This window comes from Musa acuminata, chromosome BXJ3-8, assembly GCF_036884655.1.
Source record: "Musa acuminata AAA Group cultivar baxijiao chromosome BXJ3-8, Cavendish_Baxijiao_AAA, whole genome shotgun sequence".
Lineage (NCBI taxonomy): Eukaryota > Viridiplantae > Streptophyta > Magnoliopsida > Zingiberales > Musaceae > Musa > Musa acuminata.
The window spans coordinates 24740001-24756403 of record NC_088356.1 but is presented as its reverse complement, the minus strand read 5'-3'; the positions used below and the strand labels follow the sequence as shown (position 1 = coordinate 24756403).

Here is a 16403-nt window from a genome sequence, read left to right as displayed (position 1 = left end):
TCTATTCAAAATTATCGGTTTTAGTTGTTATACAAGATCGTTAGTGATCACATCAGATAGTTTATTAATATTATTTTATTATTCACCCTCATCAATTCATTCAACGATTTTATAAACAACAACTTATCGAATAAAAAATAATAAAGAGTATCATCTTGTATCTTCTTTATATCAAAATTAATCTTCTGATATTTTTTCTCTTATTGATTTTATCATTTTTTAAGAATATTATATTATTATATTCCACAATCCTTATATTATGATTAGGGTAATAAAATCTATATCTATTGGATTTTTTAGATAACCAAAAAAATATTCAAAAATAGTTCTTGGATCTAACTTCTTTTCTTGTGGATTGAAGACTCTTATTTTTATAGAATAACCCTAAATATAAAAATATTTCAAATTGAGTTTTCTATCAATATATAATTCAAATAGAGTTGATGAAACTGACTCACTACAAACTCTATTCAAGATATACATATATGTCCTAAGAGTTTCACTATACATTAATTTAGGTACAAAGAAATAATGTATCAGACTCTTAATTATATCCATAATAGTACAATTTCATCTTTCAACAATATTATTTTGTTATAGCCCACCTAGTAAGGCATACAAACCATAAATATCTTGCTTTTCAAAGAATCTAGTAAAGGGACTAGGATTCTGACCTACTTCATTATATTCATTATAAAATTTATCACCCTTGTCAGATTTGATAATTTTAATTTTTTTATCTAAGTATCTCTTGACTTTATTTATGTACACCTCAAGAGTTTCAATAGCTTAAGATTTTTCATATATTCGAGACACAGTCATATCTTGACAAGTTATTTATAAATATAATGAAATATATTTATGAGAAATATGAAGTGACCTATAGATATCAGTATAAATAATCTACGTATGAATAATCTCAAGAGTGTTAATAGCTTAAGATTTTGCATTAGATACATATAGTCGTATTTTGACAAGTCATATGTAAACATGATAAAACATCTCTCTCCACTAATAAAGGAAATATGAAGTGGAATGAAGATATTAGTACAAATAATCTCAAAGAGTTCTTTACCTCTTATGGTATTTTTCTTTTTGTTTTTAGTTTGCTTTCCTTTAATAACTATGCAAATATTATCCTTTACTAATCTTTTAATTTTTTTTAAAGATATACCCCAAACATTTATGCCATAAAATAAAATATTTCTCAAAACTATATTTGATTATAGGGTTACTAAATTCTTTGCAAACTCATGATTCAAATTAATTATATATAAACTATAATATAGAATTTCAAAATCAACCTTTAGTGAATCATAGAATATACTGAGTTTACCATCATTAAGAAAAAGATAATATCCTAACTCTTCTAGATATAAAAACTAAACTTTTAGAAAGAATAGAAAAAAGGCATGTGTCCTCTGTTGAATCTTGGATTTTGATGATATCAATTATTTATAGACTAATATGCTTTTGAAATAAGTGACACAGGAAATACATCGATCAAATACTCAAACCATCAAGGGTAAATTATCAAAGTAAGAGAATTAGACGTGTTAAGAAAAGTATCACGTCAAAAATTAAATGTTGAGAAAAAAGATTGGTTGGCATGTAGAAGATTGTACTTCATACTATAAGTTCAGGCATCATGCTAGAAGGATTGAGTATTACACTAAAAGATCGAATATCATTGGAAAGTCGATATGCTGATAGATCGGGCGATATACTAAAGGAAAGAATGATATTCTAGAAGTTTGGACAAAGTGTTGGAAGATCAAACGACATGCCAGAATGGTGTACATATTGAAAGCTTAATTGTGCCAAATATGTGATTAGATTGTTAAAGTCTTGATCAAGATCTTTTTGGGCCGAAAGCATACCAACTTGTCAAGAAAGCTAATGGGCTTGGACCCAAGCCAAACTAAGTCGCTAGAAGGCCAAAATAATAGCCTTGAGCTAGTCCAGGTGGTGGTACCAACTGAGTCAATCAACATGCACAAATAGTACTTATTAGCACTACTGACGATGGTACCAACTATATAGGTGGTGATACTACCCAAAATTCAAAAAAATGTGATAATAATATATTCAAAAGTCTAAAATTATGATGTCAAAATTTATGATAGTAGTACCGTCGGGTGTCAATGGTAGTATTGCTCGTACCTCGAAATTTTTGAGGATTTAAAATTTTTGACTCTATTTTAAGCCTTTTGAGGCCTATAAATACCAACCTAAGGATTGGTTGATATAGCATCAAATTATAAGTTTATGAAGGGTATAGCTATTGAAAAATCTTGGGCAGCATCATAAATACAGTGGAAGAATAGAAAACAAAATCCTAGAATTTTTCATAGAAAATGTTTCATTGTCGTGTGAAGATTGGTGCGCAAAAATCGTAAGACCAAAAAACTATGCATATATGAAAGATGTATTACTTAGGGAGATTGTATATATCCTTGAAATCCTACAGATCTATATGAGAGGATGAAGAATGTCAACTATTCTCCTCTTTAGTGATGATCCACATGGCAGAGGCTATGAATATGCTCGTCAAATCGTTACATAATCTACCTTTTCACATGATCAAGAAGGGGCCATCCCTTCTTGTTGTCCATGCCTCAAACTAGGGTTGTTGGCTAAGGAAGAGAGGGAGAGAGGAGTATAGAAGGTGGCAGCCAAAAAGGGTTTAGCCAATTGCTTTTTGGTTCCCTCTTATTTATAGAGGCCCCTTGTTATCTTAACCATAATGGATCCTACCCTATTGGGTGCTGAATCTCCATCCAACTACCCAAGTCTCTTGAATTAGTATATCGCTATCCAATAATCTCTTATTGGCTCTTATTGGATCTTATCCATAAGATCCAATAATTCATAGGTTTATTGGATATCCAATAAGATAGGGGCTCTAATAGATATCTCATATCATAACCTTTACCCGTCGCAATACCTATCATATATGTGTGACCCTTTAGGCCTAATATCGAGCTGGCCATGAGTTATACCTATCAGAACTCCTTTTGACTAGTGAATTATTATCTCTATAATAATTCACTCGACTCATCGACTACGAACGTACTAGGCCAGTACACCACAGTCCCCAAACAATATAAAGGAATCAAATTTATTGGACTTGTCTATCCTCAATTAATATATATTTATAGTCCATCATCCATCTAATATCTCAGAGACCATATACTGGGCATGGTATTGTTAGGCCCATATAGAATTTACTTGAGTCTTGCTTTAATCGGACTCTCTTGGAGAACACTTTCTCTCTCAATCCAAATGACCATGGCTAGGGATTTGCCTAAGTAAGAACACACAGGATATTCCTATCATAACACTAAAAGAGAATGATCCTTTATCGACACTCAATAGCATACTAGTCTATCCGGTTATCGATGTCCCTCTTGGGTAACATATGATCAGGATTATTTAGAGTTTGTGTTTAGAGGTGAATTAGTCTCATTATCAAGATCTCATCACGATCTGATTCGAATTACGTAGATCCATCGACATCACAATATATTTATACATCAAGCAATATAAAGTAAAAAAAATATAATAATAATAATAATAATAATAATAAGTAAAAAAGAGTGTATATCATGTCATATGTGTCATCACTCATGTGATTTGCTTATAGGGCATATATGACTAGCAATCTTCCACTTGATCTAAATCCAATCACCTATGTGTCTTATTCCCATCAGACTCCCGTGACACTCAAAGATAATATGAGATAATAGCTTTATTAATAGATCTATGATGTTATCTTTGGATAGAACTTTTTTCACTACTATATATCCTTAAGTCACAATCTCTTTAATAGGTTGGAATCTCCTCATAACACTTTTGATGAGACCCAAATTTTCTTATTCGAAGAATCTATTATAAATTAGTGAATATCTATAAAATTAATAGCGGAGAAGCCGTCATAAAAAAAAAATTCGCCTTTTGAGCCCAGCCCTGAGTCTACCCAATATAGTCTAATGTGCACAGCCTTGAGTACAGCCTTGAGTCTTACCCAATGTAGTACATCCTAATTCATTGTAAGTGGACGGCGGAGAAGCGTAGTTAAAAATTTCACCTTTTGAGCACAGCCTTGAGTCTTACCCAATGTAGTCTAATGTGCATCCTAATTCAAATTAGGATGCTTTCCGGTTTAAGCGTTACCAAAATAATTAAGCCATCCACGTAAGCCGACAGCACATGGGCTACAATTCAAGTTTTACTTGTTATTTTTGGTAAATTGCAACAAAACAAACAAGAAGGAAAAATAAATAAAAATTCAAAATCCCATCCAATATTTTTCATATCTAAATTCATGATAATGATATATCAAACTCACTTATCAAAAACTACTACGAACTCGAAATCTCATCCGATATATGTTTATTAGACCTCAAAACTTAATCCAATATATTTTTTAAAGTACTGACTAATATAACTAATAAATATTTTGATAATTAATCATAAAATTCTATGCTCTAATCCTGCCTTCACTTTTTTGTTTTTTTTTTAAAGGCGAAAGTGATATCTGTACACTTTATTCACCTTCTTGTCGTTGTGCTAAATATGACCATATAATTATAGAACTGGTGACAGTCGTGAATGCATCAGCCCTACTAATTGGGAAAATGCAGTGAATCAGATCGGTGAAGAGATGATTAAGGAAGATGCCTAGCCTTGGCTTGGGCCCCATAGGCAAGACGTACTCATTCCAGCTACCATCAACGACCTGCCCTCCTGCCAACCGATGCGGCTCCGCCCCAATTAGGTAATGGTTGGGCATCAAAGGTATGACGCTCAGGCAGGTATACCATTAGTCTGATGATCCCGAATGCAACTTTCATCAGTATATTACAATATAATGCCATTTAATGATAAAGAGAAATACAAACTGATTCAGTAATTACAGAGAATCTTGCGGGTACCTAGACAAAATGCAAATCAAATCAGAAGCTTACACTAATTCCTACTGAAACCAATCAATAAATAACTAACAGAAATTAAATGAATGAGAATGTTATATAAGTTAGCATACATAATTCCTTACTTAAATTCATCCAACAATGGATTAGCTACCTACAATTTATAAGCAAGTGTCCTGACCTTTTTACATTCTTATTCTTGATCAAGAAGTCGATGAGAATATGAAACTAGCACAATGAGAGGGACATACTCAAATATACCTAATCATTAATTTTCTCTTCTACAGCAGTGTTCCTCTAGCCAAGATATGATGTCATCAAGAACCTTAAAAATCATCTCATCTGATTCACCTTCCAGAATAGAATGATATGCATCTTTGTAAAGGCGTAGTTTCTTGTCTAAACTGGTTGCCTTTTCGTACAAAGCCTTGCTTACTGAAGGATCCGTTACAATATCAGCTTCACCATGTAGAATTATTAGTGGCAGGGAGATCTGGAAAGGAAGAAACAATTACTCCTAGCAGCTACACCAACCAAACTGTAAGTTATAAATCCTGCTGTGAGGTCACACTTTAGTCCACATATAGTGAGGAAAAGTGAACCTACTGGCTGCTACTATTCCCCATGGGGATTACAAATGTAATATAAATGAATTAGCAATGGGCAAACATGGTAGCATGTTCATGGTTAGAACAGGAACAACACATGTATTTTTCTTTACAGATCAATTCAGAGATTATATAACAAAATTTTCTTTTATAATAAAAAATTGAAGAGAAGGTGAGAAACTCGTACTTCTTCTAGGCGGTGTTCAATCTCTTGGGTTGTTCTAAGCATCTCTACGGCTGTTCTCAACCGTGGTTTATCCTTGTAAGCAATAACGTTATACGAGCACTTCATCCAACAGAGAAAAGCAACATGTAAGCTTGCAAATAGAGAGAGGCAGATCTCTGTCCCCGGTCAGAGAAATAGTTGAAGTATATGAATTTCAAACATTAGATTGCAAACTAACCTGTTCTCGTTTCTTGATATCCTTAAATGCCATCTCTGCTAAATCCTTCTGTGGAACTAATTTCTCCCTCGGAAGAATCTTTGCTATGCAAATTAGGATTTGCTGGACAGGCCAAGGTGGAACAACATCGTCTGCCATCTACATTGAAAAGATATTAGAGTAAGAAATTGCAGAACACCAAGAGATTTCAAAATTCAACCATGATTACCTTACACATTGGTGCAACCAGTATAGCACCATCCCATGAATGAGGCTGTTTAAAGTGCACCTTTAATGCAACTGCCCCACCCATAGATTGCCCAAATAGGAAACTAGGTAGGCCTTCATAATCAGGATTCTCTGCAAGAAAATATAAGTGAACATTAGATAAACAATACCACAACAACAACAGTCAACCATAAGATTCCAACTATTTGAGGTCATTAGATAAAATAATGGTTGATGAGAACAAGTCTTTTATAATAGTAAGATTGCTCCTCTGCAACCGAAACGAGGCGATTAGAGTTTCAGTCATGAAAATAAACTCTTTATGCCTAGAGGTAAGGTCATATACAATGACCCCTCCGCAAACCACATTAGCAGGAGCCTCATTCCCTGAGTTCCCCCTTTTAAATAAACAGTAGTTGGGAAGACAATTTCAGAAATGAGCCAATTATTATAGCATACTCCAATTTCGAGCAAACACTTTCACAGCTCGTTTTTTTGGGGCTTCCTTTTACTTGGGAAGTAGAAGATGAACCCAGCTCAGCTCTGTAGCTGTAAGTTTGAGTCTGAAATGAGCAAATCAAATCTTATAAAGTACCAAGACATCATTACAGGAATCACCTTAGATTGTCCACGAATTGACCTTTTAGATCCACAATAAAACATTTGAATAATGCCAAGGTAAAAAGTTAATTTCCTATGAGAAGTCATATCCTTGAAAAGAAATTAATTCATCTTGGATCACACCTATCCTAGATCCTCAAAGGCCCAAATCCTATCTAATTAATCCTGCTTCATGGAATGCTTCTATCAACAATTAAAATTTTAGGGTCTCTATGTCCTCTCCACCTTTTATGTATGCAATCACTATACAATTAATACGAGGGCTTATCTAATGGAAGTAACTTCCTCCTTGATGTACAATACATATGAAAGTTGCAAACTCATTCCCTAATTAAAGCAAAAAGTACAACTTTGAAGATGCAACCCAATATATGTACCTAATACCTTCCAACCCAGTGCATATTCTACAATCACATGAACATGTCTGAACCGATATCACATGAGAATATCAAACTCTTTAAAGGTCAGTAAAATTAATCTAGAGGTGTAAAACATATAGTGATGCAATAAAACATAAAAGCAAGAAGTTGGCATCATGTGCAGGAATTTGCCAGTGATTCTTCTCCTCATAGTAACTTTTGGCATCCGCATTTAACAACACACCTTGCAGTTCCTGTCTAACTTTGAAGATCAGCACTCTAAATGTAAAATAATTAATGCCACATACATTATCCAAGGCATGTCTTCGATAATCTGGGCACGGAGCTTGAAAGTTGAGACACATAAATTAGCATCGGCAAGCTTCATCAAGGTGAACATCAGGCATGTATCTTGTGAGCCTTTTCAAATCAAGTAGGTAACTAAGGCATGTATATGAAATCCTAGAAAAAAAACATTTTCCTTACTCTATTCCAATTGCTTGCTATTGTCAATTGGACAAGACTTGTTATTTGTGTTTTTAATGCAACTGGTTCTCAGAAAATTAAGTTATAGGAGTACTTGAAAATACATAGAACAACTTACCTTTAATTTTTGAGAAGCATTCTATTACATCATCTACGAGAGAATCAAAACTTGGTATATATCCATGGAGTCCTTCTGAAAGACCAAATCCAGGGTAATCCATTGCAAAAACTCCATATCCAACCGATGCAAGCTTCTTTGAAATTCCTAGAAAAAGCATGAAATTGGTGTGTTAAAATCAAGACTTTCAATGGAGAGCTAATGCTCATCAATGACAGTGACTGGTTGGAGTTAATACCTTCGAAAAAAAATGTACAAGTGTCTCCATAACCATGACAGAAACAAACAAGCCCCTTTATCTTACAATTTTCCGGAAGCCAACTTTTTGTGAAAATCTCCAGACCTCTAGAGTTTACCTCATATGACTACATATTATGAGTTTAATCAGTATCATACTCTCAAAGGAACAAAATGAGAAAGGAACATGCTTAACCAAATATGATGACACCACAAAATGTTAAGGTACAGCAATGAGTTTCTACATTACACATATGGTATAGAGACTTAGTAAATTTTTTTCCTTTTAACATTAGTAATCTTCTCAAAAAGATCTTGAAAGAGTTGGATCTAGGTTATATTTTGATTAAGAGCATAAATTTATCATGTTTAAAATTTATAAAGACAATGGATCATAAATGTAATGGAGATGCTAAATGCCAAAGATGAGAAGCACAGAAGCAACAAAAAAGATACTTACCTCTTCTATCTTAATTCCCGAATATTGGGCCTGCAGAGAAGGAAAGAGAAAAAGGTAAGAACTCTCCACCAGTGATTCAGATTCCCCATATTAGATCTTTAATATAGTTTAACCAAAAAAAGATGTGCTTTAGGAAACTTAATTTTCACATATAGGAGATAACATACTTGTACAGGATGGAAAAATTACAAGAAGGAATCCATGAATTAAGAAGATTCAAGAGGATAAAGCGGAAAGCTAAGATATATAAGGATAAAAAAAATGAAAAGGAAAAATGTATTTTCAGTTGAAAAAGAAAAATAGTAGAGTTCTTTACCATTCTCGGGCAACTAATTGTGTGCTTCAACAATGGATAGTGTTTTATCATAAAGTTTGCATGATTTAGGTGCAAAATCCTATCTGCTAATTCAGGGAACCCACTTTGATGTTTATATGAACTTCTGTTTTTGTATTATAAATTCTCATAAGCAATGACGCAAATGGAAGTTACTAATAAGAGGTTCCAGAAATGCAAGTTTGTTCTATTGCATGTCAAATAAACCAAGATGTGGAGTATTAGACTGTTGCATAACACCATCAATGAATTTGAGAAACTTGAAGCGAGTGAATAATGCATTCATGGTGTCCTTTCTCTCCAGCATAATGACTTTCATTACTAGTCTTTTGTCAAAAGACAACACAATGTGGTCATATGAACACAAAATTAGGAATACACCATCAAGCACTAACCTATAATAGTATCAATGAGGAGAAGATCAGACATGAGCATATAAGGTGCTAAATGCATGTACATTTATGACCAGATTCCTCTTTTATTTATAGATTTTATATGAAACTACTTTCAGTTACCACGAAAATGTCCAACAACCAGTGTAGTCAAAGGCACTAGGCGCCAAGATGCCAAAACGCCCGATGCGCTCACCCGAGCAAAGTACGATAGCCTCAAATATTAAAATTTAAAAAATATATATCATGACTGATAAATATGATCACTAAAAAATGACACATCAAATTGTCCAAATCTAATAACAAAAATGACAAAACAAAACACTAGGAAGTAACAATAAGCCAATGAAAAATTCAATCCTTTACAAAATTCATAAGTTATATTAACAAAAAAATTAATATAGGAGGATGAAAAGGTGGTTGTTGGGGTATGAGGAGGGGGTTGCCGTCGATTGGGAGGGAAGCAAGGAGCTATATGAGGAGAAGGAGAGGGAGGAGGAGAGGGGGCTGTCGGGGTATGAGGTCTCGTTAGTTGGGAGGGAAGCAAGGAAGCTTTATGAGGAGGAGAAAGAGAGGGAGGAGGAGAGGGGGCTGTCAGGGTATGGGAGGTGGGTTGCTATCGGTTGGTTAGGAGGGGAGTATAGAGTTATCTGACGAGGGTGTGGAGGAAGTTGGTTGGGAGGAGGGTGTCTTGGATCAAAGCAATCAACAGCCACAAAGAAGAAGACATAGATTCAAAGCAATCTGCTACAAGCTTGAAGTCCTTCCAAAGTAGGAGTGACACTTTGCCGGCCGGCCCTAGCCTTCTTGCTTCTAGCCGAGAGCAAGAAGAAGAAGAAGAAGAGGAGAAGAAGAAAAATAACTCAGCAGATCCTTCAAGATCCAGTGGCCACTCTTTCCCTTCCGAGAGCAAGAAGAAGAAAAAGAAGAAGAGGAGAAGAAGAAAAGTCAGCAGATCCTTCAAGATCCAGTGGCCACTCTTTCCCTTCTCTTCCAACCGCAGGTTCTTCTTCTTCCAAATCACAGGAAACCTATTCTGCTTCACCAACATCCTTATTCTTCGAGCAACAACCTTTTTCCAGATCTCCAGCCGGTCTAGAGTCCAGATTTTGGCCCAGAGATAGGAGAAAAGAGGAGCAGGCAGCAACTGCTTCAAGGCAAGCTGCAGCCTACTCAAGCCGAGATCAGCAAGCTTCGTCTTCGTCTACGACATCAGAAGCTGCAACAGCAAGCTCCAGCATAAACAATCCCTTCCATGGCACTAAGAAGAGTTGCTGGCGGTTGAGAAGAAAGGAGAAGAGAAAGGGAGAGTTCGGCGGCAAGTTCACAGTCCTAATAGCCCACAATTGTCGTACAAGAAGTACATGCCTTTGTCACTCAAAAAGCCTTTGCTTAGTTCCCTGTTTTGGGTACTTTTATTTCAAAGCAAAGCAGATCGATTTTCCCTTTCAAATCAGTGTTTTCTAAAGCAAAAGATGCAACTCCTTGGCAATCTGCTCAGAGGAAGGTTCAACGTCGTTAAGTTCTTCTCCCATACGGATCAAGTGGCACCAAAGCAACGATCCCTCACTTGTGGATGGTTACCAATAGGCAAAAGCAAAAGATGATGGAGACAAGCACATAGCAACGAAGGAGAAGGAGCCATCATTATCGAATTCTGAAAGTGATTTATCGAAGACGTGCAACGACAACAACGATGATAAAACTACGATACTGGTGGCAACGGTAAGGTTTCGACCTTTCAGAGTTGAAGCTTGGATCAACATACCCTCCTCTGATGGCTCCATCAACGACAAGGCATTGAATGCATGGCTTGATCAACTTGATACTTATTTTACTCTATAAAAGTGTAGCAACGAAGTCGCGCTCGTGCAGCTCAAGTTGATCGAACATGCTCTAGCATGATGGAACAAATATCTTAGATCCAATGGGACAATTCAAAAGGCTCATCTAACAGGATCTGATGGGCTACCTCGATGATTGGTGGAAAAGATAGCATAGCTTACATCAAGATAGTGACCAATTAGTGCAATACTACACCACCAAGTTTCATTGACAAGCACTAACACTCAAAATCTCCCTTAACAACCACTTGACGATCATAAAATGTACAACTAGTTTACATGATCAAATCAATACCAAATTGAGCCTCTTTAATGCTTACAATGTCTCGATCATTAACGTGATGGCTATGGCAATCAAGACAAGAATTGCATCGATAGTGAGAAGACCACAAAGAGGCCAACGACAGCTACTCGAAAGCAAGGAAAATTTGAGGAACAGCAACTTTTTTTCCTAAAAAAGAAGTGACCTTTTATATGATCATTATAAAATTATAGATCACATCAGAGAAAAGTGTTAAAAGGTTCTCTAGAAACTCTTTCCAAAAAAAATGGTTAAAGAGCAGCCAAAGTCGACGAATAGCAATTGCAACTATTAACGATGACTCCAACGAACTCGTACTGATATCTCATGTGGACCAAAGTCTATCCCTGAGAGCAAGATCAAAGGCCATAGATTCAAGTCCGACCCAATGTTTTTAAAAGCGCTAGGTGCCAAAAGACACCAAGGTCCTAAAACGCCCAAGGCCCTCGCCTAGGTGCCCGCGTGAGCGAAGGGAGGAGCTCCAGAACATTAAAATTTAAAACATATATATTACAATTGAAACCTATACTAAATAGGGCTGTACTAATGGAGACCTATGCTAAACAGCATTTTCAATATGGTGCTAAACAGTTCTAACTAACAGAGTGATTGCATCGCCTTAATATGGTGAAACGAGTAATCAAAATGAGAAAGAATGGACTAAGAAGAAGAGTTACTAACGACTATGAATGTAGGGGGCGGAGACGGCAACGGACGTAGGCGATAGCAATGGGGGAAGTTGCAAAGGTGGCATCGATGGAGAAAGGTATGAACAAAGGCGACGACAACGGAGGAGGTTGTTGACAAAGGCGACGACGATGAATGTAGGGTTTCACTTCAAAGACAAACTAGGGGGGTTGTTGTGTTAGGGCAAATTAGTTGGTTAAATTGAGGGAGGTGGGGTGTTGTGTTAGGGCAAATTAGTTGGTTCGATCGTACCAACTTGCTTGTTCAATCGAACTAGGCATGAACCCACACTCATCTTCACTCGAGCGAGCCTGGGCGATGCTTTATCAAAATGCCTTACCTAAAGGTTTTGCAAGGCAATCAAGCCTCGCCTCACCTCACCCGAGCACCTTTTGAAAACACTGGTCCGACCCTATCCAAAAGTTCAAGGAGAGCTCTTCATCATAAAGATCCAAGTGAAACAAGAGGTCCTTGGTGTCATCTTTCGATTTTTGTTATAAGAAAAACCTCATCTTGATGAGTTTAGTCCAGAAGCTCAACATGGAGATGACACCTCATCCATGCCTATTTCCTCTTTATTGGTTTCATGACGATGTGGAGATGAAGATAGACTGACAGTGCAATGTTTGTTTCGTCATCACAACCAAATATATCAACGAGATGGCGTGTGAAATGATGCCGCTTGACATATGTCAAGTCATCCTTGGGAACCCCTACCTTTGGGATCGAGATGTCATTTACTTCCATCGAGCCTAGAAGAATCAACTCTAGAAACAACAAGAAAACCCAATCAAAATAGGGCTGCCAAGCCTACTTCAGCCCCTTACATGTTGCCTAAGGCATGAATAACGTGAAAAGCATGGACATTACATCAAACACCAACCCTACGAACTATCCGTGATAGTGACACCGAAGCGATATTCGTTCACAAGAGTCAATCTAGAGCTTAACCTCATGCAGTCCACAACAGACCAGCATAGAGAAGAAAAGATTAAACACGAACGTGCAGGTAATATGCCACTGTCATGCACGAAAAGGGCAAGACAACCAAGATTGCAAGCAACACAAAGCAATAAGCTTTTATTAGGCATAAAATGCTCTTAAAAATAGGTTGTACAGTCACACACAAATGGGGTTCCAAAGGCAGGTGTAGCTAATGTTCACCTAGCACTTTCGTCGAATAGAAATCAAGCATACTAAAGACATTACATCACCTATCAGACATATAACCAAAGGCCCCATCTGACCAGGTACCACCCAAGGCTTAAAGGGTGAGATAGTTGACATTTCACACTGAAAGACCGTCAACTAAAAATAAAAAACACTTAACAGTTTGATAACCTTTACTCTTGATAAGAGATGGCCATAAGACATTATTAATCCATTCCACTCACATGCATCGCTTACATGTGTTTCGACAGATGAGCTGTCAATTCCCTTACTTGCTTTTGTAAGTTTTACATGGACTCTCTTATTTCATCCATCAACCATTTCAACTTGGATCTCCAACTAATCCAGTTGGGATTTCAACCCTCCTTACACAAACTCTACCACCTCAAAGCACTCCTCCCTTTCATTGAGATCCACCAACTTTCAGTTGATAATGTCAATCTGCAGCTCAAATTCAACCACTCTTCCTTCAGTTCTTTCTAAGTTATCCAAGTTGCCTTTTGTGTTGTGCCCCTTTTGTGAGAGAGAACTCTTCCTCCGTGGGAACATCGCCACAAATGTCATGCTCCTCTTGAGCGGCTTTGCTAGTTATTGTGTGGGTTCACATCCATTTCTTTGAAACAATCACGCAATGTTGCTCCCCCTCTTGAATAGTGGTTCTAGTTTTGCCATGCCATGCTGCCATAACAATTCGTTGTTTTCTTGTCACGCTCTTACACTACTTTGTTACGTCCTTAATTGAGATTGTTTAGGACATGGCACCGAAGTGATATTTATCCACAAGGGTCAACCGAGACATTAACCTCGTGGAATCCATAAAGGATCTCCACAAAAAAGAGAAGGTTAGAAAGGCAAATATGCAGATAATATGCCATCATCACACACAAAAAGGGCAAGATAACCGAGATTGCAAGCAACACAAAGCAACCAACTTTTGTTAGGCACAAAAGGGTCTCGAAAACAGACGATCACACAAAAGGGTTACGAAGGTAGGTGCAGGCCCAATGTTCCACCTAGCATTTTTGTCGATCAAAAAACGAGCACACTAAAGACGTTGCATTGCCCTTGAGACATAACCAAGGCCCCATCCGATCGATGCCACCCAGCAAGCACACTAAAGACAGTTGATGCTTCACACCGCAAGGCTATCAACTAGAAATCAGCCCATAGCACACGAGAACGGGACTGTTTTGGCTATTTTATCCTTCGTGCGACATCGTACAACAGAAACATTTACGAATTTTACAAGATAGAAACATAAAACAAAAACACTTATAACAAATCAAAATGGGGCTGACAACAGTACTTTCTACCCCGGACAAGTTGCATATGAGAAAACACCCGAAAACATTAAAAGGAAATGGAAAATAAAAACCAAAGCATCATGGACATGCGTTGGACATCTTAATTGCATGGCTCCATGACATGGCGCCTAGGCCCAAATGCGTGCTTGGGCCATGACTAATTGAAGGCGCCGATTTGGACCAGTTACCAAGTGCTCAGGCCTCACCTCACTAGCCTCTCTTAGGTGCCTAGGTGCCTGCTGAGCGCATGGACTTCGCTACTGACAACATTGAAATCAAGTAAATTCTTTTTAGAAACTTGAAAGAAGCTAAATACTTTTGGGATATATAGAACTCTAATTTTAATTTTGTACAAACTTGATACTTGTTTTGTAATATCTATAACCAACTAGTTTGGTTACCTATAAAATGTGCTACTAGCGGACTCACAGAACTCAAGGATTTTTTGATCCTTTTTCCTTGCAATTGATGTTGTGCAATTATTGCAAATTCAGTTAAGCAAGTCAATTTTGTGATTCCTTATAATTAAGATTAGTTTCAGGCCTGATGGAATGAAGGATTAATTAAACTGCGAAATGCCATTACCATATATCAGGTCAAATAGGACAATTCTCTATAATCAGATAAATCATGGCCACGAACCTTCAATGAGTCGGAACTTAGCTACCAGTTTTTTGCACAAGAAGGAATAAAGCCAGCAAAAAATCATCGTTGAAGAAATTTATGTGGAATTATATTAAAATCCAGAAAAGAGACAGCAGATAGACCAAATATTCTCTTCAAGATCTAAACATAAGGAGATCAACGAGAGGGGAGGAAAAACCTTGAACAAGCAGTGATCGATCCCAAGCTGGATGTCCCTAAAAGCGTCCCGGACCCTGCGGCGTTCGGGGGCCTGGTCGAGGTTGGCCTCGGCGACCATCCTCGCGAGGCGCTCGTCCACGCCCTCCCACCCCATGGGAACCGCGCTGAGCGCCACCGAGGCAGCGGCAGCTACCCTTCCGTTGATCCCCTTTTCCTCCCTCCCCTCTTCCCCCTCGCCCTCGGTCTTGCTCTTGTTATTGTGCTTCTGGCGGCAAGGGAACCCACCCCTAGTTAAGGAATCTATTACATGTCATTAGATCCAAAACAACGCAAACCCTCCTAAGTTACACTCAGAAATCAAGATTCACCCAGAAAACAACACATGTTCCTGGAAATCAAGATTCGAGAAGAAGAATAAATCATCCAGGAAAGCGAGAGGGGGGCTCATTTTACTTACCTCCGCGAGCGGCGCGTGGGGGAGGAGAGCGGAAGGCGGTGGATGGAGGAGGGCTCGCGGAGGACGACATACGATATGATACGACGACGATGATGATGCCGAGACTTCTGCTTATTATTTTATATAAAGTATTTATCTAAATATAAAATGAGGGAGATCGAAAGAACAAGGTAGAGTGGAATATCAAACAATTATTGTTAGAATAGTTTAGCAGTTCACACAGAGAGGGAAAAATCTTTAGATGAGAGTGTGGGCTAATATATATATATATATATATATATAAAGAAGGAGGTCATTGATTCAAGGACAGTCAAGTCAAATCAAAAGCAAGATTTACATATTAATGTTAATTTCTAAATATCTAAGATTTATATATAAATGAATAGTACATAACATAGATTCCTTCTTATTTTCAATGGCAGAGCAAGTCAAATCCAAAGCTGATAGATACTAGTTTTGGAATGACATGACAGATACATTTGGTTGTGGACACCCGGTCGTGATCAAGTGCAGGGTGGCCAATGCGCGATCGCCACGAATCCGTAGGTCTTAATTATCCTTGCCTGCTCTACTTTTCGTGCTTCCCTCACTAATTAATTAATTATAATTAAATTCCTCGCCGTAACTGATCCTTATATATTTAATAACGTAGCATGTAATTCCTGTTCGAAATCCA

General features: G+C 37.3%; 1 protein-coding gene across 4 annotated transcripts; it reads right to left on the bottom strand.

Annotated features, from left to right (window-relative positions):
• Positions 1–4995: 4995 nt before the first annotated feature.
• Positions 4996–15955, bottom strand: LOC135585511 (caffeoylshikimate esterase-like). Of its 4 annotated transcripts, none has more exons than XM_065161407.1 (9): positions 15728–15955; positions 15290–15570; positions 8435–8464; positions 7976–8102; positions 7738–7884; positions 6155–6285; positions 5947–6084; positions 5730–5828; positions 4996–5427 (listed from the first exon to the last, which is right to left on the bottom strand). In XM_065161407.1, exons 1-9 carry the CDS (start codon positions 15795–15797, stop codon positions 5203–5205), a joined length of 1248 nt encoding a protein of 415 aa, XP_065017479.1. In that variant the 5' UTR covers positions 15798–15955; the 3' UTR covers positions 4996–5202. The 4 variants fall into 4 exon arrangements, with proteins under 4 accessions (XP_065017479.1, XP_065017481.1, XP_065017482.1 ...); XM_065161409.1 differs by having other exon boundaries at positions 15290–15557; XM_065161410.1 differs by having other exon boundaries at positions 15290–15535.
• Positions 15956–16403: the final 448 nt, after the last annotated feature.

Excerpts from the sequence above, each read along its gene's own strand:
- LOC135585511 (XM_065161407.1), bottom strand. The coding sequence starts at position 15,797 with ATGTCGTCCTCCGCGAGCCCTCCTCCATCCACCGCCTTCCGCTCTCCT. Across the intron at positions 8,465-15,289 it reads TCGATCACTGCTTGTTCAAG|GCCCAATATTCGGGAATTAA; the intron begins GTTTTTCCTCCC and ends CCTTCTCTGCAG. Across the intron at positions 7,885-7,975 it reads TTGTACATTTTTTTTCGAAG|GAATTTCAAAGAAGCTTGCA; the intron begins GTATTAACTCCA and ends TGCTTTTTCTAG.